This window comes from Engystomops pustulosus, chromosome 2 (assembly GCF_040894005.1).
Source record: "Engystomops pustulosus chromosome 2, aEngPut4.maternal, whole genome shotgun sequence".
Lineage (NCBI taxonomy): Eukaryota > Metazoa > Chordata > Amphibia > Anura > Leptodactylidae > Engystomops > Engystomops pustulosus.
The window spans coordinates 88,616,703-88,643,354 of NC_092412.1; the positions used below are offsets into that span (position 1 = coordinate 88,616,703).

At 39.6% G+C, this 26,652-nt stretch overlaps 1 protein-coding gene across 11 annotated transcripts in view; it reads left to right on the forward strand.

Annotated features, from left to right (window-relative positions):
* Positions 1-26,652, forward strand: part of MBNL2 (muscleblind like splicing regulator 2) — a 95,403-nt gene that overhangs the window by 61,310 nt on the left and 7,441 nt on the right. For 3 of the 11 annotated variants that reach the window (XM_072135443.1, XM_072135441.1, XM_072135442.1), the window contains 6 exons: positions 6,570-6,734; positions 10,467-10,667; positions 10,841-11,104; positions 19,299-19,352; positions 19,975-20,128; positions 25,338-25,373. In XM_072135443.1, the coding sequence (XP_071991544.1) occupies positions 6,570-6,734; positions 10,467-10,667; positions 10,841-11,104; positions 19,299-19,352; positions 19,975-20,128; positions 25,338-25,373 (874 nt within the window). Of the gene's footprint in view, positions 1-6,569; positions 6,735-10,466; positions 10,668-10,840; positions 11,105-19,298; positions 19,353-19,974; positions 20,129-25,337; positions 25,374-26,375; positions 26,471-26,652 lie in introns of all 11 variants that reach the window. The other 8 variants (XM_072135444.1, XM_072135446.1, XM_072135448.1 and 5 more) reach the window with 8 other exon arrangements.

A 26,652-nucleotide genomic window follows, 5' to 3' on the forward strand; every position in this document is an offset into this window, starting at 1 on the left:
CTTTTCATGTGTTAGTATTGGAGCTGAAGGTTTCCTGTCATGTTAATAGCTTTTCTATACTCCTCTGTTCTCTAGCAGGATAAGTTTCTTAAGAAGTTAGCTGGTTTATCCTATTTTTAAGCATGCCAGCGCGGAGAGTGCATGCAGGATGTGTTTAATAAGCTGAGGAGTTTATTAATAGGTTTTAAGAATGAGACTGCGCTCTGTAATGAGTTATTAACCTTTAAGTCCATGAAGCACAAAGGGACACGACTCAATCTGTGTCATCTCAGCCATTTTAACTTGCCTGCACTTAATGTATAATCCATTTCTTTACTGCTGTACTCTACATTGTAGACATTTCTAATCTGCCTGCTCTAGGATTGTGCTACTATGTAATATTCTACGTTCGCAGATTAAGTCACTGCTTTGTTATCTTAAAGTCCTCTGTCAATACTTTGTCCCATGTTAATAGGTCTACTTGAAGTTCAAACCCTAAGTTCATGGGTCAATTACAAAAGGAAACAACCTGTATTTTGAGGACACTGAGCGTTGGTGACTTGAAAACAGCTGTAACCATTTGTCCTCAGCCATTCACCTGTCTAACAGGGAATCCATTACATAGTTTAATAGTGAAAGGACTATATTTTGGACAGATATTCCATGTAGAATGCAGAACAAAATCAGGGCATATAGTTATAGAATTGAGTAAAAGTATGTGTTGACCCCTAGTGGTCTTAAAGGGGTTTTATGTTTTTAAAGGTCTTATGTCATGTGGGGGTCAGACACTCAGGTCCCCCTTGACCTGAAGTCCTTTAGAAATCTGTTGTGTGAAGTCTGGCACAAGATTGATTTTCACAGGACTATTAGAAGGGAACGGGGCACATTTACTTACCCAGTCACTGGAGTTCAGTGAAAGTACACTGTCCGTCTACAATGCAGCGTGCGGCTATTCATTAAGATCGTGTGCCAGAAATCATGAATGTGTCGCTTCCCCACACAGCTCCAACAGATTTCATCTTTTTTGTGGTGCATCTTAAACATAGGGCTTGCAACACAATTTAATAGTTAAATACGGCGCTAAGTCCGAATCAGTCAGACTGTCCGGCAACACGCTCCCTAATTTGTCTCGCATGGAAGCCAGCACAGCTGCGCCACAAAAAGGGTCAAGTGCGCCACAATCCAAGCACACACACATCTTAAACAAAAGTGTGCATCGCGGCCACTTAGTAAATGAACCCCAAAGTCTTTAGTAACGTAGGACTGTTAAGGTTTATCTATTTGGATCATGTTTTTTCATCAATATATTGTTTACATTGTTATATATCCCTACAGATGTAGCTTTTTTTAGTTATTCTTTGTAGCAATGCTAAACAATATCTTGAATGTGTGAGATAAAGTAATCTCATTTATTTCTAAACTTGCAGATATGATCAAATACATGTTTGCTATAGAGATGTGTTCTAAAAATAGGAAGCAATGGCTGTCGCTCTTTAGCTACGTAGCTGCTAATGTGTAATACACAGGCTCCTGTTCTTCAGAATGCTCGGAATATTACTATATAATCATAATTACAGCTATTTATGCCTCTCGATACAGTGGAAAGGTTTTTTCTCTTGTAAAGAGAATGTTCACAGTGAATCTGTACAGAAAATCACATTCACAACACTAGGAGCACCATCTGTCTTTGGCATTTGTCATAATCTAACAATATAAAAAGGCTGTAAACAGCAAAGTGATAAAATTCTATGTTAGAATGTGTGGTCACAGCAGTCTATCAAAATGCCAAAGCTTCCATACATAGGTCATGGAAGTAAGAGCTCTTCTTACAGAGATTGCCAATAAGGACCTCCTTGCATGCCTGTAGAGAGTAACAGTCATTGATGCTTCACTGGAGGATTCTGGGAAATATGCAAATATGTTTTCCAGGATGGCATAAGGAAAACATTGCCTCTAAAAGAGGACTTGTCACCCTAAAAAAATGCACTAAGAGCTGCTTACTAAACTGCTACTCCATTTTTAGCAGTGTTAAACGGTTAGCTTTATCAGAACCCTCCGATAAAGCTGGCAGACATTACTTACTTTAGTAAGCAGCTCCTATTGCGTTTTTTTTAAGATACCTTGTAGCTTCATGACTATTTCAAGAAGCCTAATGACATTATGTGGGACAATAGCCAAACCAGTATATGAGAGTGAGAGGCTTTTGACTGTATACAGTCAGGAATGTTAATTTACCTATAGGAGGGTTGAGGGAAGGGAGACTCGTATACCCTAGTGGTCTCCAATCTCATGTAGACATGGGCAAAATAATGTTATAGGTAGCTCAAGACTTTCGGGATGTCGTGGAAAAAAACCATCAAACTCAAATGCCAAATATATCACCCTCTAAAATAAATTAAACAAGCCCAAAGGTTGCCATTTATGTGACATTTTCTACTTGTAGACTTTAATTTATGTAAGAAACAGGTTTTATAGTTATAACAAATATATTTGCCCAGCAGATGAAATGATGGTACATAGTGGAGAAGATTTTCCAAATTTATTAGCCTCTTATTGAATTAGACACATGGGAGATCCTGTCGAAGGAAATTCACATCTCGCCTTCTGTGTCTTGTAAGCGTTCTTTTAAAGAAAAAAAATGTTATTACCGTATGTCTTTAAAGTACATGCATTATATGTATTCACATATCATGATTTCTTTTCCCATTTTTCCACAACCAGTACTGAGATTTGTGACCACTGAGGGTATGTGAGGCAGTAATTTGAGTATCCTAGAGGTCAATCCTTCTAGAATGTAATGATTTCAGAGACTGGCACGCACAGAAATAGAATGCAAGTATCTAAGGTCATTTCTTAATCATCTGTGTTCTTAATGTCTTAAGACTGTCTGACGAATATTAATCATAGTTAAAACAGACTATGTATATTCTTTTTTGGGGGTTGTCCCTTTTGAGCAACCTCAGTATTGTAGAAGATTTTCTCCATGACCGTCGGTCATTGCTGGAGGTATGGCTTGTTCATTGTCCTCACAAGTTGTCCATGAAGCAGCCCTGTGACTGGTGGAAGGAACTCCCTCTATGACCTCTGTATCCCAATAAGACAGGCTACCTTTCTGTTCTCAAGTTTTCCAAGGCGCAACAAAAAATCTGTTAGTAAGTCCATACCAACTCTTACTTTACATTGTCATAGCGGTTTAAAAAAGTCCATCAAATTACACAATTTGCGCTCGGTCCAGCATTCCATTCCTTAATTTGACCACCGCTGGTGAAAAGATTTATCTTCTGGATTTATTTCTACATGGCTCTTTCTCCACATATAGGGCCACCACGAGAGTAAGGTCTTTTATTACTAAATGTGTAGCCATGTCTGTTACCTTTTGACATGCTGTCTAATTTATTCACAGAATAATAGCTCTGCAGGTTATGGTATTTTTTAAATCAGTAAATACACATAGTTCTTCCGGAGAAATATGAGACTTCTTCATCTTCTCCTTACAGCCAGATCAGACACAAAGCTGACTCAGAAGATATTTGCTCAGAGGGATAAAGTGGACCAGACTGGCCATGAGAAGCTTAGCTATCTGATACATTAAGATCTGTTTATATACTGAAATAAATCCGAGACTGCCATCTGCCAGGGTGTTGTTTTCAGCACCTCTATTTGGCAAGACCAGGCCTTTCCTCAAACTGCATTATGGGAAATTGTTGGAGAACTTGCCTTAGAAAAGATGGCACCAGCATGAGCAGATATTCTATAGGTTTTCTCATTTAAGATTCAGCAAAGAAGAAAAACCATCATGTTCACCCTTTATGTTATCATGGTATGAAATTATCATCATTCCATACTTGTCAGGATCAGAGTTAGTGGATCCTCTGTACCACCGCAGACGATGACGTAAGCTGACACATGGGACTGGAGTCTAAGTGGTACCCTGTTTTCACCAGAGCCTGCTGCAAATCGGGTTGGACTTGTTGCAGCGTGGTACCACTAGGTCGTTCCACAGGCGTGGCGGCCAAGGCGTAGTACAAAATCGGCAGGCAAACTCATGGTCGGGACAGGCAGGAGGTCGAGACAGGCAGCACAGGATCAGAGTCAGGAACGGAATCAAGGTTACAACGAGAAATCAGGAGAGGTGTCTGCAAATAAGATTTATTGCTAATTCTGGTTCTTATGGAAACCCAACATTTTTAAAATCCAATTGTCAAAGAGACCAAAAAAAATTCTGGCTGGGGTTACAATTATAAAGTATACAGTTCCGACTTACATACAAATTCAACTTAAGTACAAATCTACTGAACCTATCTTGTACATAACCTGTACTGCCTGTTATTTGTTTTTAGCATAACATAAGCCAAGTAATATGTGATATAAATTAAGGAAAGCCATCATCAACTGTGATATAGCTGGCACATTTTTAGATTGTTTGTTAGGTCTATTAGTAACTCAGAACTAATGTGTTGGTAAATGCGGTATTGGGAGAATTGGGTATTTGACACTCCCAGCCTGATTCTCCAGAACCCTTCATTCCCTAGGTCAGTGATGGCAAACCTTTTAGAGGCCGAGTGCCCAAACTACAACAAAGACCCGCTTATTTATCGCTAAGTGCCAACACAGAAATTTAATTTGTGATTTATACTCCCTTCTCTGTCACAGCTTTCATTGATACCAGCACCTGAGGACACCGATAAAGCCGAAAATAGTCCCAGGTAGAGCTGTTACTTTAAAATACCTCTGTACACAGCAAGTGCTGGGCTGTCTGGGACTGCAGGAAGATACCTGGAGTCATCTCTGGTGATGGCCTGAGTGCCCGCAGAAAGGGCTCTGAGTGCCACCTCTGGCACCAGTGCCATAGGTTAGCCATCACTGCCCTAGGTGATGAGCTTGAATTCTCTGTTACCCCTGGTGGGTAGATATTAGCTGTCATTATATCTGGCATACAGTGCACACAGATAGTAGAGGAGAAGCTACTTGTGTACTGAAACCTTCTCACTTATTCAACAGGATCATACAGGACATTATAGAGAATAAAAGCACTTGGGGTGAGCTATCATTCTCATTTATCAGTGTTTGGCTTCGGCTCACTCACAGATTTTGCAGGAGCTTTAAGTTATAATAACATCTATGTTCCAGGGTTTACGCTATGCACTTCCGTCATAACACAAGCGTGACAGACAAGCGTGACATCTAGTGCATGTAACACCATGGGATTGGAAGGGGAATAGAAGCTCTTCCATTTACCTTCAATATTTCCCTTCCATAATGGAAGCACATAAGAGAAACCTCTGACACAGAAATGAACTTGGCCTTATGCTATTGGCAGTAGTTTGTTTGTGTATCCCGAGGAGTAGATGGTACGTCAGGTAGGGGTAGGTAGTTTGTAAACTGGACAAAGATTTATTGATGCGGTGTTACTCAGAGCAATTGCTACTATGAAAAGATGACATGTAGTCTGTATAGAGTGTGAATACACCAGTAACCAGAGATGTCGTCTATGATCACTTACTTTTAGCTCTTTTAGCTTCTTATGCCCTTGTTTATAAAGGACATACCACCAGGATGAATGATTGTAACCACACACACTGACATACTGGTGTGTGCCCCAGGATCTGCTCTTCTTTAAGCTTTTTATGCCCTTGTTTTTAAGTAAAAAGGCTTTAAGCATTATGCAAATTAGCCTCAAGGGCTCCAGGCTTTATAAAAGAGGACCTGTCATCCATAAAAATGGCACAAGGAGCTACCTACTAAAGTAAGCAGCTCCTAGCGCTACCCCATTTTTAGCAGTGATAGACTGCTAGCTTTATGGGCAACCTCCGATAAAGCTAGCAGACACTGCCGTGGTGTACAATAGGAATGCCGGACCGTGCTCACAGCGGTCAGACATATTCATGAAGGGGCAAGATTAGGAGGCAGTCACTGTGGGAGGGTTCCGATAAAGCTAGCAGTTTATCACTGCTAAAAATGGTGTAGCGCTAGGAGCTGCTTACTTAATGGGTGACAGGTCCTCTTTAACACCTATGGAGCATGAAGCCCCTCAGGCACATTTGCAAAATTTTAAAAGCTTTTAAAAAAAAAAGAAAAAGAAAAGAAAAACTGAATTGAGAGGCTAAAAGAAGAGCAGATCCTGCCAGAGGGAGCACAGACCAGTATGTCAGTGTACTTGGTTTACAATCCTTCATCCTGGTGGTAAAACAACTTTCTTGGCAGCATTAGCTTTTCAGTAAAACCTTCAGGTCGAAACATCATGACATGATGTTATGACACTGTTGCAATAAATCTTTGACTTATTTACATATTTATACTATCCCAGTCCCTTTTGATGTACCTTCTACTTAAATTGCTTGCTCTTTATACCTCATAACTAATTATTTTCACTCTATATGTATGGCGTTAGATCAATGCACTGTTGTTTTATAGACTTGCTGGGCCTGTATCTCTGTTCAACCATTTCAGACAGAATGTAGCACCCAAACGTGACCCTAAATGTGGAGTGTATTTCACATGTATGTGGATAACCTGCTGCATAGAGATGTACTAATTTCTATTTCAGCAATGAAAGAATGACTAACTCTAAGAATTCTACATTTTTTTAGGGACGTTGTTCAAGGGAGAACTGCAAATATCTCCATCCGCCAACGCACCTAAAAACCCAGCTAGAAATTAATGGCAGGAACAATCTCATTCAGCAGAAAACAGCTGCAGCTATGCTTGCCCAACAAATGCAGTTTATGTTCCCGGGTACACAGCTGCAGCCAATGGTAAGTACCTTTCCACTGTACATCCACTTCCTCATGTATGTTAACATCTACCTGGCTTTGTTTCCTTCAGGGGTAACCATGATGAGTGGCCCTGTAATAATATAGTACCAGTCTTCTGACATGAAGAGGGACAGGAAGGGGAAGGTCTGTGAATGGTTCTCCATAATCATTTCCAAACTTTAACATACAATAACTTGTACAGAATTACTGGTTTCATTTTAGAGTTAGTTATAGATACAATTTTTTTGCTCTCTAAATTCAAAGGGACACTGTCAGCAGTTTTTATACCACTATCAGCATCCTCGGGTACTGTTTGAAATTGTTTACCTATTAAAAAATAGGTATAAAGTTAAATGCAAATAAAGTAAGGAGAGTCACTTTTTAAATGATATGAGTCTCCTTTGGAAGCTAGAAGGGACAGTGTCACTGCAAATGCCTATATCTTTGGCTCTATAGTACCTATAACCATGCTCTCATATTTAAGATAAGAAAGAATCTCATCTTTCAAATCACATCAGGCTTGTGCTAGAATGGGGTTATGGGCAGTTTAAGGCATAGTTGGAAATATGAGAGTTGTGATAATATCAACAAGAAATTGCCAGGGACAATATTTTACAGTGGGAGCAAAGCAAACTAGTCTTTTATTATTTTTGTTTGCTACTTCCATATTTACTTCACAAGCCCGTATCAGCCCAAAAAATCCATCATCTTTTTTTGTCAGCAATAGATTTGTTGGAAAACCATCCAAAATTGTCAATTTTGAGTTCTGGGAATATGAATGTCTGATACAATAAACCATAATGCTATAAATAAATGAATACAAAAAAACTCATTATTAAAAAAAAGTCATTATTTACCAAATGGAGCCTAAATAGTTTGCTTTTATGATTCACAAAATGTTATGGGCTTTCTAAAGTAGGCAGAGTCTTCTCCAAGATGGTCGACACAGAATACTACAACTCCAATGAGCCCTCAGCTCCTCACTCTCATGTTTCCAGACTGTTCTGCTCTGTTACAATATTAATGATGTGTTTGTAACTGCACATTACCTTAGTCTCCCTCAGATTGCGTCTCACCAGAGCAATGGCCATAGAGGATGTGTTACTTACTTTACTGGTGTACCAGGTATAGGGCACTCCCTGAATCCTTCCAACATAATCCCATGCAAATGCACCCCTCCTGCCCCCCCAGCCTCCTAACCATGGAGTCTCATGTAAATGCACCCCTCCTGTCCCCCCAGTATCCTAACATGAAGCCTCATGTAAATGCACCCCTCCTGCCCCCCCCCCCAGTTTCCTAACATGGAGCCTCATGTAAATGCACCCCTCCTAACCTCCCAGCCTCCTGACACGGAGTCTCATGTAAATGCACCCCTCCTGTCCCCCCAGCCTCCTAACATGGAGCCTCATGTAAATGCACCCCTCCTAACCCCCCAGCCTCCTAACATGGAGCCTCATGTAAATGCACCCCTCCTAACCCCCCAGCCTCCTAACATGGAGCCTCATGTAAATGAACCTCTCCTAACCTCCCAGCCTCCTGACACGGAGTCTCATGTAAATGCACCCCTCCTAACCCCCCAGCCTCCTAACATGGAGCCTCATGTAAATGCACCCCTCCTGTCCCCCCAGCCTCCTGACACGGTGTCTCATGTAAATGCACCCCTCCTGTCCCCCCAGCCTCCTAACATGGAGCCTCATGTAAATGCACCCCTCCTGTCCCCCCAGCCTCCTAACATGGAGCCTCATGTAAATGCACCCCATCCTGTCCCGCCAGCCTCCTAACATGGAGCCTCATGTAAATGCACCCCTCCTGTCCCCCAGCCTCCTGATATGGAGTCTCATATAAATGTACCCCTCCTTTCCCTCCAGCCTCCTGATATGGAGTCTCGTATATATGTACCCCTCCTTTCCCTCCAGCCCCAATAAATGACATCACTATTTTAAAATGACAACTAATTGCATATTAGCCTATATTTTAATGACTTATTCCTGGAATACCCCTTTTACTCCTCTCTCATCTGTGGCCAGCTTTCGTGTTCTGGATCTAAGCATGCATTCCATAAAATATGCAACAATACATGGTTTATAGATCAAACTGTTTTGCAGCCATATTTTTAAGACACAAAATGATTTATGTAGGTAGGAGAAACTCAGTAAAGGAAAAACTGATCACAGTTTCAAGTCATAAGGTAAGATGTGCCAAGCAGTCCTATCATATTCTTCTTTGCCACCTACATGGATTCAGGTGTGCTGGTCCATATAAACTCTCTTTTGTATCATCAGGTTCCCTTTCTTTTTCTTTTTTTGCTCACTCCTATTATACCTACTTTTGTGACTGGCATACTTTTCCGTTACAACTCTTTGGACTTTTTATATCTTGAAAAGTAAGTGGGAATTAAACATGGCTAGAGCGGTGAACTGTTGCATCAGCCAAATTTATCAAAAGATAAAAAGTCACAGAATTGTTGGACTATCATTTCAGTAAGTGGGTGGTGTAGAAAGTGGAGAAAGATCTTGGGATCGGAACAGCTGAGTGTCTCTTCATATCCCAGCCTGAGGAGACAGGAGGTCCTCTCCCTGTCCACTTCTGTCCTTACCAGAATGCTGTCCCTCTCACTGCATGGTGAATTTAGAAGTGATCACTGTGTGGAAAATTGCAGATCTTCTCACCTGCTTAGCACAGCAGCGGTGGGTTCATCATATACAACGGCAGAAAAGGCTTGGAGAGCGATTTTTACTGGTGGGAGGAGCGGATTCAAGTTGGGGCACCTGCACTGCACTTTTCAACAAAGATACATTTGGCGAATGAGTAAAGTTTATTGTGCCTGTTCTGTATGACAGGTTCCCTTTAACACCATTTTATTTTACCTGGTTTATGATGAAATACAACAACTGACCTTTTTCCATAAGGGTCAGGAACATGAGGGATCATGACTAAACTGCTGTCTTTGGGAGGACATTCTAAGCAGGGACGTAACTAAGGGAGGCAAGGCCCTATAGCAGACTTCTGAATGGGACCCACCTCCCCCCTCAGAAAATATACATATTTGTATACTCACACATTTATCCAGTTTTTAGCACACATTTATGCACTGATATATTAATGTATACTCTTAAACGGTACTGTCCCAGTAGCTGCTGACTACATGGGGGAAGTACACAGCAGGAAATAAAGATGAAAGATTCCTAGTCCTGTTGTCCCATCCCTTTTTCCCATGACATTTCTTATCTGAGCTGCCCATTTATTCTGTGTACTGTGGAAGATATGCATTGTTATATACATATCATGCTGTACAATGTCCAGCATAATATGTGTATAATGGTGCACATCTTCCATTCTTTAGTGTGCCAGATGTTGGGGCCCCCTGACACTGCGGGCCCCATAGCAGCTGCTGTGGCTGCTACCAGTGTAGTTACACCCCCGTTTCTGAGGTCTGCTTCATTACAAGCCTCATGCACTGGTAAATAGACATGTATCTATGAAGATATATCTCCATATTCTAATACATTGTACTTGTTTTTATACCAAGTACATGATACAAAATGTAATTTAATCAAAACTATTTTTTGTGGCTGAGTATCATTGTGGCGTTGAGAAATACGATACTACACTAAGTATTGGTATCAAATGCCAAATTCTTGTAATTTGTTTTTATTTTCACCACTTTTTTTTTCATTCACCATACAATATATACCATTTTCTGATGCGCTTACTAATGTATTTCTCTTCCAGCCCACATTTCCCATAGGTCCAGCATTAGGAACTAATACAGCAATTAGTTTTGCTCCATATCTTACCCCGGTGACACCAGGTGTTGGATTAGTCCCGACTGAAATACTGCCCTCTACACCTGTTATTGTTCCCGGAAGTCCTCCTGTATCCGTTGCTGGTTCTACCGCCACTCAGAAACTTCTCAGGACAGATAAATTGGAGGTATAGTATACAACACCCTTTCATATTTACGAGTACATCTGGTTTTGCGCAAGTGAGTCAACAGGCTTTAATTTGTTAATATTGTTGATATTGCTGTTGGGAATTTGCATGTCCATGTGAGGTGTTATTGTAGGTATATAAAATGTCTATCCAATCATTTCTGTCTTATGTAGGTATGCAGGGAGTTTCAGAGAGGAAATTGTGCACGGGGAGAGACTGATTGCCGCTTTGCGCACCCAGCAGACAGCACGATGATTGATACAAATGATAATACTGTAACCGTTTGTATGGATTACATTAAGGGTCGCTGCATGAGGGAGAAATGCAAATATTTTCACCCTCCTGCACATTTGCAGGCCAAAATCAAAGCTGCACAACATCAAGCCAACCAGGCTGCAGTAGCCGCGCAAGCCGCTGCTGCAGCTGCAACAGTAATGGTAAGTGTAAGTAAAGTACCCACTTTCAATATGGTTATGTATGAACAAGCTAGTCCAGTAAATTCACAGGCAACTTGTTGGGTCATACACACAAATATCTGTTACTATAGGGTAAGCAATAGTGTTCACAAATACTGTACATCACTCAGCAGAAAAGGTAGTGTAACCTGATGGCAGCTCATATTGTAACAGATGTCACCAATTTTAGACTTTTTTATTTTGTATCCACCTCTTTCCACCAGGCACCGCGTACTTTGCTACTGATTGGCACAGAACCTGTGAACTCCTGAAGGGCTAAAGGTCCAGGAAGAGCTTTAGCTTGTATAATCTGCAGGAAAAAATACAGCACAAGGCTACATTCACACACATGTATGGGGGACGTATATACGGCCGATATACGTCCCCCATACACTCCTATGGGCTCACAGCCCTGTACGGGAGCGGTACGGTGCGCTGTATCTTCCTATGGAGAGGGGCGGGGGTGAGCAGCGCTCATCCCCTGCTCCTCTCCGCAGCGCCGATGTATGCCCGCCGTACTACGGTACGGCGGGCATACATCGTGTGAATGTAGCCCAAGTCAGGGTACTCTTCACCAAACATAGCACATAAACGTAATTTTATGTGCTTGATTTCATGTTTTATTTTTTTATTATAGTTCCTTATTGTTCTTTTTAATTCGTTAAAATTATAATCTTATGTAAATTTTTGTACAAAAAATGAACAAATATACAGTATCTGTAAAAGACATTTCAACAGGATGATATTCTTGTAGCATATTAATTTATTGATATGCAATGTATGGGATATTGAAAAAAAGAGGCCAATGTATTATATAACTCATACCTTGAGAAACTATATTTGGTATTTTTGGGATCATAGAAGCCACTTCATCAGGCATCTTTAGAAATCAACGAATTAGAAAACAGTTAAACATTTAGAGGCCCTTTCACCACAATAGATAAGATACATTACAATGTCATAGCTCCCAACTGTCCCGATTTTGACGGGACGTTCCCGTTTTTCGTACCTCTGCCCCGCGTCACGGGCAGCTATGAGATTGTCACGGATTCTCCCCCCAGGTCCCGCTGTGTCCCGGCGCTGTGTCCGCATAGTAAATACTTTGAAAGTCTGAACTCACAGTACAGAATGGCTTCTACAGACATCGGGAGGGAATCCTTTTCAGAGAAGTGTCGGGCTTAGCGGAGAGAGCAGAGACCACGTCATCAGCTTCAGATCAGCATCTGTCCATATATGGTCACTGCATCTCCTAGGGTTCCCCAGAGCAGACATCGGGCAGGGAATCCTTTTCAGAGAAGTGTCAGCATCAGGTCAGATCAGCATCTGTCCATATATGGTCTCCAGGGCTTCCCCAGACACAAGCTCTTTATATAATTAAATAAAATAAAGTTTTGGCCAGGCTGAGATTCGAACCTGGGACCCTGTGCACCATAGACAGGAGCTTAACTAACTGAGCTATAAGCCCAGTGATACAGAGCTGAGGATTTCTGGTAACTAAGACATGTTATCTGCCATTTACACTGTGACACAGACTAATGCACTGATATATAGAGAGGGATCTTCTCCGAGATTATTATTGTAATTATTGAGACTATTATTATTATTATTATAAATGTTATTATTTTTATTATTATGGAGATGATTATTAATAATGGTAAAAATAATAATAATCATCTCAATAATAATAATAATAATCTCCATAATAATAATAATAGTCGCAATAATTACAATAATCTGAGAAGATCCCTCCCTATATACCAAGGCAGTATATAGTCATAGTTCTTAGTTACCAAAATTCTCCACCTTGTTAATCACTGAGATTATAGCTCAGTGGGTTGAGGCGCTGTGTTATTATTGTACATGGACACTGCAGGTTCTGGGTTCAAATCCCAATGAGGATAATTTTTTTTTTTTTATTGAGATGATTTTTATTATTTTAATATGGCTAAAATTTGGGGTGTGGCCAGGGAGTGATTGGGGGTGTGGCTTAGGGGGATCGCTACGCGTGCCGCCATTTTGTCCCTCTTTCCTTTTCACAAATGTTGGGAGGTATGCAATGTGTTTTAAGCACTTATATGAGATGTTACTTTTAGTACATGACATAATGCATCATTCAGATAAAGCAATAAAACTGAGGTTTTGTTACAGATAGAAGGACATTATATGTGAAGAGTGTGGAGATCTGGAGTAGGTTTGAATTGTATCCATGTAATGGCTAATAAAACACAGGGGGTATTTAACAATGTGTCTGATTACGCCAGTCTAAAGTCAAAAAACACTATCACTGTGATAAAATCTGGTGCAGCATAAGACTGTAGATTTCTACTTTGGACCCATTTTTATCTGGTCTTAACTGTGCTCCACACATTTTTTGCACACAGACTATTCCCTTATCACAACATCATGCCACCTTAGTTGGACTAAGGAGAAAAGTGCCAAAAAAAAGTTTTAAAAGTCTTGATAAATGTGGCTCAAGGAATTTTAGAATTTTTTTTTTGTTTGTATCATATCTACCAGAATTACTAGGATGGATAGATTCCTCGAAGGGGGGAGGGGGTTACTACAATTACCGTAATTGATGGGGCAGATGGGCCTAGTTCAGTGCTGTTTTCCTGGCTCGCAGGTTGTAGAGTTCTTTTTATATTTGGGACAAACGAATGTCCCAGGCTCTTCCGATGATCTTGGGGTGTGTGTGGTGAGATAAGATATGGTGGGGTAAGCCAGTGCAGAAAAGGAAGTGATTTGGGGAAAAAATTTGAAAAAAAAGAAAGAAATGCTCGGAACAGATGTACAGGCAGCCACTAAGTGCAGTGAAAAAGTCTTAATACCAAAAAGAAATCTTAAAGAAATCGGGGAAAACAAACTGATGAGAACATTCCAATCACAGATACTAAGTGTAAAACTGACACCTGGATTTATGAGATGCTATATGGGCAGGTTTCTAGTTTTCCCCTCAATTTTCCTTCAATCTGTAATGAAGTTTTATTGCTTTGGCTTATCTGTCACCTCATGTACAATGTCTTGGTGTAGCTGCAGTATCCTCTGAAAGTGCACAAATATCATCTTTCTGGTAGTCACTGAATTAAAGGGGCAATGCATTGTTAAATGTTCCCCTAGTAATTCTACATTGTATACACTGGGGCACATTTACTTACCCGGCCCATTCGCGATCCAGCGGCGCGTTCTCTGCACAGGATTCGGGTCCGGCTGGGATTTAAGATGGTAGTTCCTCCGCCGTCCACCAGGTGGCGCTGCAGCGCCGAAAATAATCTTAACGCCCCGGAATGCACCATCCCATAGAAGGTGAAGGTGAGCGCTCCCCAAGCGACACATTTTCGGTTTTTAAATGCGGCGGTTTTTCCGAATACGTCGGGTTTTCGTTCGGCCACGCCCCCCCCCGATTTCTGTCGCGCGCATGCCGGCCCCGATGCGCCACAATCCGATCGCGTGCGCCAAAAACCCGGGGCAATTCATGTACAAGCGGCGCAAATCGGAAATATTCGGGTAACACGTCGGGAAAACGCGAATCGGGCCCTTAGTAAATGACCCCCACTGTGAACACAGCTATGCTGAAACACAACTAAAAGCACCAATTTTAGTAACCAGTCTACTGATGTGTTTCCTACCCTCCCTTCACATCATATCTCACATGAAAGAAGGTTTGGACATGTTGAATATCAACAACAATTTTAAAGTTACTTCAACCAATAGGCATCCAATTTCAAAAGAAGATTTTTAATATGTTTATGACAGAATTCTTTCCTAATTTGCACCCAAAACTTAAATGCCTTGCTACATATTTCTAAAATATTTTAGAAAGTTTTTAAATACCTTTATATCTACTTTGAGACACTTTTGATAAATCTGCCCCATACTGTACAATATACTTATATGTATGTTATTTTATAGGAAACCTCAATGTTATCTCATTGAATGATTGGAAACGATAGTCCAGGCTCCCAGCCCTTCATCGGTGGTTTTACTCTTAAATGGATCTATTGTTACTTATATTCTAATATCCTTTTGTCAGTATACAAAAGGCCATTGTCCATATTAGTAGTGAGAGACAATAGCTAATAATACATTTTACATATAAGCGTGTCATTTCAAATCAGATGTGTGGATAATAGCAGCATTCTAACTCAACAAGTACTACTATACGCGACTAATGTGCACAATTCTGTCACTCATATGCACATTGTAATGAGGGAGATGAATACAATCCATTGTGATTTCAGTAGATGCAAAGTTTAACTCTTACATTTTGGATATAGATATCTAGCACTACAGCTTCCTATATATCCCTGCAATCCTGATGAATAGGGAGCACATGGTCGCAATAGTTATAAGTGTCATTCAGATTAGAATCTCATCACGTAGCCCCCATATACATAACATAGATGTGTTCATGGACACTGCTACTAGAGTACCCCATGGTGCATCAGCAGAAACATTCGTGTCTAGGGCAGGGTGCTCAGCCACTAGCAGTCTCCGCAGCAATAGGAGAGGCTAGGAAGGGAGGTTTGTGACTTGTTTTCTTTAAACTATTGGGCTTCCTGCACATTAACATCCTGTGACTGATCCATGAAAAACAGGTTTGACTGGGATGTGCTCTACTTCTTAATGAATCGGTCTCATGGTGTGTTACAATAATGGCTGTGGGCACGGATCCATTAAAAACAATAGCATTTAGTGCAGCCGTGTGCCAATGTGAAATACTAACCTTAGTATTAGTGTAATGCTGTGAACTAAACTCAGGATTGGAGGAAGATTCTCTAGGCACCGAACTGTGAACTGTAATCACAAAGTCACCAAGCTAGGACTAAGAATATATATGTGGCACCAGTATTTGTAGACAAGTGCAATGATTTTGGGACAGAATTACTGTAGCTAATGTAACTGGTGAACGGTAAAAATCAACACAAATACACACAATAGCATAAAAATAAGATCCAAATATGCCAGAACTGTGTAACCTGTCAATTAATCCTCCGTGTCGGCAAATTGATCAGTACTCTGTAATCCTGCACCTCGCGGAGTACACCCCAGTGAGATAATTTGTCTTCAGTGAATGGCGTCTTTCTGTAGGTGTACAGAAGCCAGTCTTATAATCTTGTTTTCACGCACATCCATATTATTCTTTTTCTACACTTGAAAAGGATTTCATCTCTAAAGTACACCACATGTCCTCATAGCACTGAAGGAGTAAAGCTGTTGTACTCATGCGCTTGCCAGTTTCTGAGTCATGCTAAAGAAAACATTGTTTTTCTGGATAACATGGAACATTTTAAGCCCACAAGAATTACAAAAAATACAGCAATGCAACTCAAAATCCTAAAAAGGAACAGGCCCTGCTGTCAGTCAGGAGGATTACCGAAAATAGTTTGGGAGCACATTTTATCAAAACAAGACTGTTCGAGGGTGTCCAACATCAGACATAGATTTATTATATAAGAGTATATTGCAGATGCATAGCAGCGCTTGTCTTCATGTCTATCAGATGATTGTTTTGTGATTACATTCAGGATATAGGCCAAGGCATACACTAGATACATACACTGAACATAGCCATAGACACTCATTAACCATTGCAAGCCAATCGAGGGGAGTCTAAAAATGGGTGCTGAGCTTGGTGACATCAGATGGAGAGCTGTCATGTTACTTACCTGTTCTGCTGAGCAGATGGAGTGTTAGCACTGTAATGTAAATACAGTATGTCTTCTGTTTATTATGAAATACACTTTATTCATGAGACTGTACAGTATATATCAATGATGATCCAATGTTAAAGCACAGTGCAGTTCAGGTTACTTTTTTTAATATAACAATTAATTAATTCATTGATTTTCCTTAGTATTTTCCGGTAAATCCTTATTTCCTCCCACCAGACATAAGTATGAGATAGTATAAGGAGAGAACCTCATGCACTGCCAATTGTTGTGTAGAAAATAAGCTATGGATTTAGATTTGCCATGTTATTTATTGGCTTTCTGTGTGATAGTCAGTTCTGAATCTCATCCTCTTTATTGTTTGTGAAGAAGTTAAATGTAAATGCTATAGCAACAGTGACGCTTGCAGACAGTAAGGCTCTCCTAATCCTAATGGAGGGGAGTGCCTATTGTTTTATTCCCTGTGTTGTTTCTAATCTAACCAAATTGTATTGTTTGCATAATACTCAGTCATATTGATACATCTATTTCTATATGTATTAATGACTAAACTGGTGACAAACATGGTGCTATAATTAAAAGCTTTCCATATCTTTACATCAACAAGCCATCAGCGGGCATTGATTATATCTATAGATCAAACTTGTGTGAAATATTGTCAGAAATGATCTGACATCTTCTTTCATTACATTGCAGTTCTCTTTAGATGGCGCTGTATGGGACTGGGCTTAATTTTAGCTCTGCATCTGTCATGTAATAGAATTTTTTTTATTTTTCTATTCTGCTATGACCAAAGCTACTGTTGTAATGCCTCACTGTTGCTACAATATTTCTGTATCTTAACAAGCAGTGTTTAGTCGTTGCTTATTAAAGTCTCTGGGCTACAGTTTTAACAGTAAATCTAAGAAGTGTCTTTTTATTGTTTTATTCATTTATTCAATAGATTTTGTACAGGTGCAAGTCTTTTTTTTCCTTAAATTTGAATCAGATTGGACCAAATACAGAGCAATTCCATCTTGAACCAGTGGTATTTTTGTGGCAGCCATTATTTTTTAATGAATTTAAAGGAGTACTAGGACAAATATTGCTCATGTGCCATATAGGGATTAGAGATGAACCGATCCCAACTTTAAGTTTAGATCCAGGCAAAATAACGCCCCTACCTACAAGCCATGGCTGTGATAAGCCAGCTGGGGACAGCCCTGTCCAACAGCCATGGTTAGTAGCTAGGGGCATCAATTTGCTGGATTGGTTGCACGGCTGCTAATTTGGAAATATGTCTGGGTACATGGTACACACCTGAACCCTGGTCCCGAACTTAAAAAGAAATCCCTCTCATCTCTAATAGGGACTGCTCCAGGTCCATTCTTTCTGGGGGGTTTTTAGATATCTACTAAATGTCTGGCTGGCTGTAGATTTTTGGGGGGCAAAATCAAAGGTTCCTTATCAAAGCAGGATTTTGCATAACTGACACCTAACCACATAATGGGGGATTTATCCTCACTTGACCAAATTTAACAGTTCCATTTAAGGACGATTTGGGAAGCTTAAAGGGAACCTGTCATCAGCTATTGGCATAATAAGCCAATACCAGAATATTGTCAGCGTAACACCTTCTAGTTTTTCTTTCTTTCATGGCCCAGTGCGGTGACATCATCCAGAAAATCAACTTTGAAGTGAGGTGTTTTTTCTTTTTCTTATTTTTTTTTGGTATCAGATTCAACACTATGAAGCAATTCGTTCATTTTAGTTCTGTTTTAATTTACAGTTTTCCCCCAATATCATTAGTAAGACATTTAAGGGGATATTCCCATTATTACTGTTAATGTGCAGCCTGAAGACTTTGATAAGTGAGCCATTAAGGTAGCTGATTTCTATATTTGGTGAAATATGTGTGTGAGATGATATGTTAGATGTAATTCTCTTCTAAATAGACAATGGTTAAACTCATCTTGCAATACAAGAACTTAAAATGATCACAGAAATAATCTATTATTTCATTTGCTTTAAAGTTACTAGGCATCAATATACTTTTAAGAGCAGTAAAATACAATGCCAATGTTTGGTTCAGGTGGCAGAACATAATAAAAAACATAAAGCAACTAACTTCTTGACTGCCATGGTGGAAGCTATTTAATCTTGCTATGAATTGATCTTTAATTTGCAAATGCCTAATGGAGTCTGAGAGATGCCATATTAATTTGATTTACCTGAAACATCTGTATTTTACTCTCTTATCTGCTTTAACTAAGGTACAGTAGATGCATTTTGCTTTAGTACTAATTCAAGGTGTAATATTCATTTCTTTAAAGAAACATTTTTGTTGTTGTGCATGCCTAGTGTTTTATATGTTGTATATTGCATTCAGAATATTTTTTTCCTTCTCACCTATCCACAATGCAATGCCGTTCCCATGATGCACCTCTGCTTGCTGTTTACCTGTATGTTAATTCGCTTGAATCCCATTGGCCCACTGCCATCATGTGCTCGCTGCCTGTTATTAAAAGACGCAGTCGACTGCCAAAGCAATGAAGCGACCTCTCGAAGCAACTGTAGATCTGGTACTTTGACCTTTCACCTTTTGCTTTGCATGTAGCTTTTTCAATGATGCAACTAATATTTTTTTTGTTTTATTGCTTTTTTTTAACATCATCTGAGACAACCAATGCATATAGCTAATGTATGGAAATGATCAATATCGTAATTAGCCATCTTCATTATATTTCATATGTTACCAATAAAGATTGCTGTTACACTGCTGACATGGCTTCATTTTGAAGTACTTGTATACAAGATAAAGCTGAACCTATGTCATTCATTACAATAGCAGAGAAGTTTGGCAATATTACAAATTTACATGCAATGTAGTAAATCTCCTAGTATATGTGTCTGTATGTGATCTGCACAGATGCTATAATGCTCATGTAAAAGATGTCACCTCTGTAGTCTTGTGACTACAGACGTAATGTTATGGTAACCATGCTTTTGCTACCAATAACCAAATCTCACTCATTCTGCATTGCCTCAGTTTGGGTTAAGGTGCATGGCAAGGCATCTTTATTTTAGTTTAATTTTTATTTACTTCAAATTTTATCACAACACGTAATTTGTTGTTTATGTGTGTCTCCAGGATTGCGTAGACTTTCTGACCTCTACAAGTGTCATCTAATTCTTTGTTAACAGGCTTTCCCACCCGGCGTTCTTCACCCTTTACCAAAGAGACCAGCTCTAGAAAAAAGCAATGGTGCCAGCGCACTTTTTAATCCTAGTGTCTTGCACTACCAACAGGCCCTAGCCAGCGCACAATTGCAGCAGCCAACAGCATTTTTTCCAGCAGGTATGTTATATAATGTCTGCACTACTGAAAATACAATATATATATTTCTGCAAACCCTCAAGGACCACTGTGTTTGGAAAGGAATAGTTCCATGTTATAGACAAAGTTTATCTATCCTATAGAACTTGTGCTGAGCCAAATAAGTAGTTATGATAATACAGTCTGTCATCTCGTTTAGGGAAATCGCTGAGGCTTGAGGCTGCTGTATATCAGGCCTCAATGATCTTAATAGTGCTTACATGTCAATAGTGCTCCGGTCCCTAAAATAGTCCACTGTGTGCAGATAACAGCTGTATTCAAGTTCCTTCTCCACAGTCTCTATCTATCTATCTATCTATCTATCTATCTATCTATCTATCTATCTATCTATCTATCTATCGTATGTTGTGTGCACACCACTGTCAGATCTAACCTGTGTGAATTTGTAGATAAAGGCAAGTTACAAAGATTGATCTTGTCTTAGGCTGTCCCCACTTTTTGCTTGTTGGCTATGATCATTATATACATCTGGAAGGTATCTATTTGCTATACACCTCACCACATAGTAACTGTGCTTTTTAGGCTGTATTCACACAGCTGTATGGGGAACGTATACACAGCCGATGTATATACAGTGTATACACGTCCCCCGTTCTGTAGCCAGGAAATAGATAGGACATTTCCTATCTTTCCCCATAATATGGCGCTGTGCCCCACGTTTCTCTATGGAGAGGGGTGTGAGTGAGCAGCTCCCGGCGCCACCGTGTGCCCACCGCGCTGAGGTTCGGTGGGCACACGTTAGTGTGAATGTAGCCTTAGTTTGAAGAAACCTAAAGTGAGTATCCACTTTTTGGGACACCATTTTTTTCATATAGAGCTTTAGATGGAGTCAAATGAGCTTGCATCATATTATAATGATGTTCACATTATAACAGTTTGCTGAAAGCTCCTCATTTCTCCCTGGTGGTGGCTGAAGGCATACTGATTTTAATACTTAATGGGTTTGCCCAGCCACCTTGAATTTTTCTTACTAAAAGCTAAGAATGGTTTGAAATAAAGAATGAAGTAATACTCACCTTACCAGTAGCTGGTCTATCCCTGGCTCTTAGCCTCCAGTGATAACTTTTTGGCCCTGGCTGTAACAGACACAGAGGCCAGAATTCTGGGACAGACATCGGATTGAGGAAGCAGCAGAAGGGTAAAGGTAAGGTAAGTGATATTTAGTTTTTTATCTCAAATCATTCTCAGCTTTTGTGCAAATTCAAGGGGCTGAACAACCTCATGAGCTTTAATTCAGAGCCCTGTATGAATAATGTATACATTATGTTACACATTACAGGTCAGTGGCAATTGTATACAATACAATTGCCTGCATTCATTTTTTTTCTGTACAACATGTTTTTTTTGTTTTTTTTTGTTAACATTATTTTTTTAATTGAAAACCAGACAGTAGTTTTCCATTTTTTTTTCACAAGCTTTGACATAGTTAGTGGGCACAGTTTAAGCAGTTATATGGATGTTACTAAAGGAAAACAAGCATGTGTATTGTGAGTGATAAAATGACAGATGCTCACTGGATGGAAATTGGATAAATGCATGAAGTTTCTGCTTGTGTGCACTCAATTTGATCAAATATACCACTTAAACTTTCCATATCATACATGTATAATTGAAACATATTATCCAATGTTTTATTACATTTTAGGTATCCACCTATCTATAGGTGTGTAGATAACCAATCAGTTATTAGTAAATCTATTATCTAATAAATAATCAATAGTAGAGCTCCTTCAGGGCACATTTACCTGTGCTTGTTAGTCGGCAGTTACAATTATCAGTGTCATAGTTATACTTTTGTTCTCGCGTGGAGGTAGATTGTTGGCCACCAAAAATGGACATCTTTTTCCATTTTTTACAGTCTATTTGCTTCAGTGTGTCATCTGATTGACCTAAACCCTTATGTGCATTGTTAATCACAAAACACGTGATACTATTTCGGGAACGCAAGGTCTAAATGCATCTTCTTTGGTAGACCCTGCACTTGGATTGTCATCCACCTAGTAATGCACACACAACAGAACATCCAACACCATGCAGCATTCAGCAGGATATTATAGGGGTATCAAATTGTACATATGGGTATACCAGCATTAGCCTCCAGAACCTGCATCCCCTACAGATGAAGTAAATAAAACTCAGATCAAGTTCCAGCTCTAAAATTATCTTGAAGGGGTTGTCCACTTTCAGAAAATAATTGATATATGTGTAGTGAAAAGTTATGCAATTCCTCACAGTTTTCTAGATCTGCTTGCTGTCCTTCTATAGAAAGCTTTTATGTTAACTACCAGTGGATAGAATCTGTCCATGGTTGTGTGATGTCACACAGGTGCACAAGCTGCTTTTACAGCATGGCCCTGATTGTTCTCTATGATCATAACAGCTAATGCACCTGTGTGACATCACAAGACTTTTCATTACACAAACAATATCAATTATTTGCAGAAAGTGGACAACCCCTTTAACTTGCCTCACTAGCATTGATCATTTTCTGCATTATACATAAACGAGCTTAACGTTACAGTTATAGTTATATCTATGATTCAGGGTTTTTATCACAGTATGTGCAGTTGTTTTACATCACATGTATTTGCGGGGGCAAGTAGTTTTGACAAGTCACGGTGCGGCCATTGAGGCCACAACAATGGAGTTCTATATGACATTTTGCATGTTGCATGTTATGATTTTGTTGCATGGACATAATAACCTGAAAGCTGTGGAAACCTCATGCACATGGATGTACAACAGATCTGTGTTATACATGTGCTTACACAACTTTGCATAGATCCATAATATGCTACCCATATCCTATCCTTCCCAGGTTATAAGGAGTCTTTTTTTCTCATTGATTCGTAAGAATTGGTGAAAAAGAAGAAAAACATGTCATAGTATTGGATGTTGTATTGAGTATAGTGTTTTGTGCAGGCACTATGTAACACAGTAGTGCACCTATACAGATTACAGTATATGTACATGACTCTTCCGTACACCAGCTGTAAGTTTGAACCTTTCAGAAGTTTACATGTAAAGTTAAGCATTCTTCTCCTTTCACTGAAGCTTCACTTCTGTCCCCTCTGTCTGCTCTTGCTTCATCATTTAGGGCCCTGTTTTATCGTTCACAGCTTCCTAGACAATTAATACTAGTTCTCACTAACAGTGTCTGCCTGTCCAAACCTATGGATCCAGGCCTCCTTGATCTCCTACACATCACTGATATGCATTGTGGTTTGGTTCCCTGTTCTGAGATGATTTGCTATGCCACAGTGTTTTAGCTAGCTGGAATTTGTTCCCTTGCAGCAGTTTTTTTAAAGAATGTCTTAGCAGCTCCTCTGTCAATGTGGTGTATTTTCTATGTGCTGCCCTTCACACAAGGCCATTCATCAGTTTCTTCCCTTCTGAGCAGTATTAGCTCATCTTCATAGAACAGCGGCTGTATTACATGTACCTACTTTCTTCAGATGATGCATAGAGATTCTTCACACCTTTGATTTCCACGTCCAAGTTTAAGTATTTTCAGACCCCCTAATATACCATGCTCATTCATTGTGGGCTTTACAAGATGACATTTTTTGCTGTGTTTCAAGACGGATTTCAATACTCACCACCTTTAGGTAACCCTAAAATGATGGCAAGTTTAAGGCCCAGTTCACACCCCCATTCTAACCTCTGCTGTTATCTTCCCCCACTGAAATGATAATAACGTAGGCCTATAAGATTCCATTACTTTGAGAAGAAAAAAATTTAAGGAAGCAGTAATGGAAGTGGTACAAATGGACACTAAAGGAAGCCCATTGAAATCAATGAATATTTTAATGGATACATTATACTTCCATTATGTTCGTTTTATTGATGGAAGGTAATAGTGGAGGACCAAGCTCAGGTGTAAACTGTGCCTAAATCTCTGTTTGTGGCGATGGCTGTGTGCAAACATGACTATTTTATGCAACAAAAGGAAGATATCCAGCACTCTAAGCATCAGCTTTAGGAAAATCCATCCTTTATTATTAAAAGCTTAGCACTACATACAAGGTAGACTGTACAGGCAGATCAACGCATTTCGACAATTTCTATCTTGGTCATAACCTGATATGAACAAACTTCCAAATCACTAAAAATACTCTCCCAATGACCACATGACATAGGTGGGACGGATTGTACAATTAAGGCTAGGTTCACTCCAACTTTTATGTATAGGCTAAGCATATACGCCGGGAAAGCACACGACATATACGCTTAGTGTATACATTGACAAATAGTTGTTGCCTCAGTCTGGCCACTATACATTCTGTAACCTATATACAGCTAAGTCTTTCCATCCTGCAGCCTCCAGCTAAGCATCGCATGCAGATGCAATGGACGGTTACGGGGAGCGGATGCAGCGTATTGCATATTCCTCACAGCCTTCGCCGAGCGCATACATCCCTCGACAGGAGGGAGGATCCGGTGATATCACTGTCCATAATATGACAGGGACATCACTGGGGAACGCCCGTTTAATCAGCAGCAGCCAATGCACACTCCTTTCTGCACATTCAGGTGAGAGGTTCCCAGGGCGACATATCCCACTGTATAAGCATACAGTCTGTGCCATACATTGAATCCCCTGACATGTCCTTACAACATATGGCAAATAACGCGGTATGCCTAAAACCATGACTATTTTATGGTGCATTCATACATGCAACACAACCTCTCTTTAAGCTAAGGATTCAATCAGACCTATTGACCCTAAAGTAGTTATGATGGTTCTCTACAGAGCCTAAATGTGCTTATACACTTTAAATATATGTGGCCTATACCATTATAGTTCAAATAGATCAGATGCCTATTGGGTTTTTCTAACCTTCTCCCAATGATATTGGGAAGATAAGTTATAAATTGTGTTAAATTTTAGCATGCCCAATCAGTTGTGTCTGCAATTATATCAGCAAGACTTATCAGTGCTATTATAGTTGTAGGGAAACTGTTTGGATGCTCCTGATAATGGCAATCTGGCAGTAATACTGACATGCTGCGGGTCCAGAAACCATGAATGGCCTCAGTCAATGATGTTTGCACTAACTGCTAATGATCTATACCTGTGCCTGAATTTCACTCCGAATGTTAACTCTGTGTTCCTAACCTGTTTCTCTCCCTTTATTCATTTCTCCCCCTCTCGTTGCATGCCGTGCAGGGTCAGTTTTGTGCATGACACCAGCTACCAGTATTGGTAGGTTCCTATCTACTTTTTTGCTACTAAAGTTTTCCTTCTGTGGTTCTCCATGTTTTTTCTAAAATGTTCTAGACTATATCCAGCTGTTATGTGTTACTGTAGCACTCAGTGCTTAGAATACTCATCTATAATATGTCTTCTATTACTCTGTGGCTTTATCATTTGAATTCTCGCATATTAAGTTGAAAACAAGAAAGAAGTGTTTTTTATTTTATTGTATGAAGTTTAGTTGAAGTGTAAGTAGTATCACCTGTGTCTTAACGTGTCATAGTGTTGTGCTTTTTTTCTCCTTTTTGCTATATTTAGAATATTTCATCAGCGTTTCCCAGAAACCATAAAAACATAGCAGTATATAATGTGCTCACAAACAGGCAGAACAATCACAATGTAGGGTGAGTGGATTTAATAGGTAAACCTATTAAACTACAGCCCACAACACATTTTTGTGACAGCCCAAACACTAGAAATAACTGTACACTCATTTAATCTACAAAAGTGGATCATATTGTATACTGTCCATCAATTCAGTTAATACCTTGACATTTTACTTTGTCCCTATGGATTGGGGGAAACATAGGGGATAAATACTAGAGGTCGATACAGGCACACGAACCATTTTACAAGTAATGTTGTCCTCCTAGTGAAATAACAAGTAAGCTGCACACAAAATATTTATTCTTTGTGTATTATTTTTTTAAACCATAGTTAATCTGGACTGGCACATATAATTTTAAGCTGTCTGCCATATTAATCTCCTTTTTCTGGGAATCACTGGTAATATATTTTTTACAAACTTCCTTTAATTGTACCTGTAATAAGCTTATTTTCCCTTTTTTATTTCTCTCCCACGCTTCCTTGCTTTGCATTGTGATTGCATGCCATCTGCTGGTTTAACCCATGATGGCTTGCTGCTATGTGATATTCACCATGCCAAACCACTTCTATTACCATAATGCTACACCCTCCTGTTCATTGCTTCCATGGTTCCCCTCCTGAAAGTACCCATGATGCACAGCGCTACGTCCGCCACTGTCTCTGCAGCAACAACTCCTGCAACAAGTGTCCCCTTCGCCGCAACAGCCACAGCCAATCAGGTTTGCTCCTTTTAAAGCTTTCTTTCACAAATCCCAAACTCTAAATGAGTGCTAATATGTTAAAAAAAATTCTTTAAAGAATTTTTTTTATAAGTGTCTACCCATCAAATTTTATTTTATTATTTTTTTTCACAAAATGTGTTCATAAGCAGTTTGCACTTATTCAGAGTTAACATGTTTGC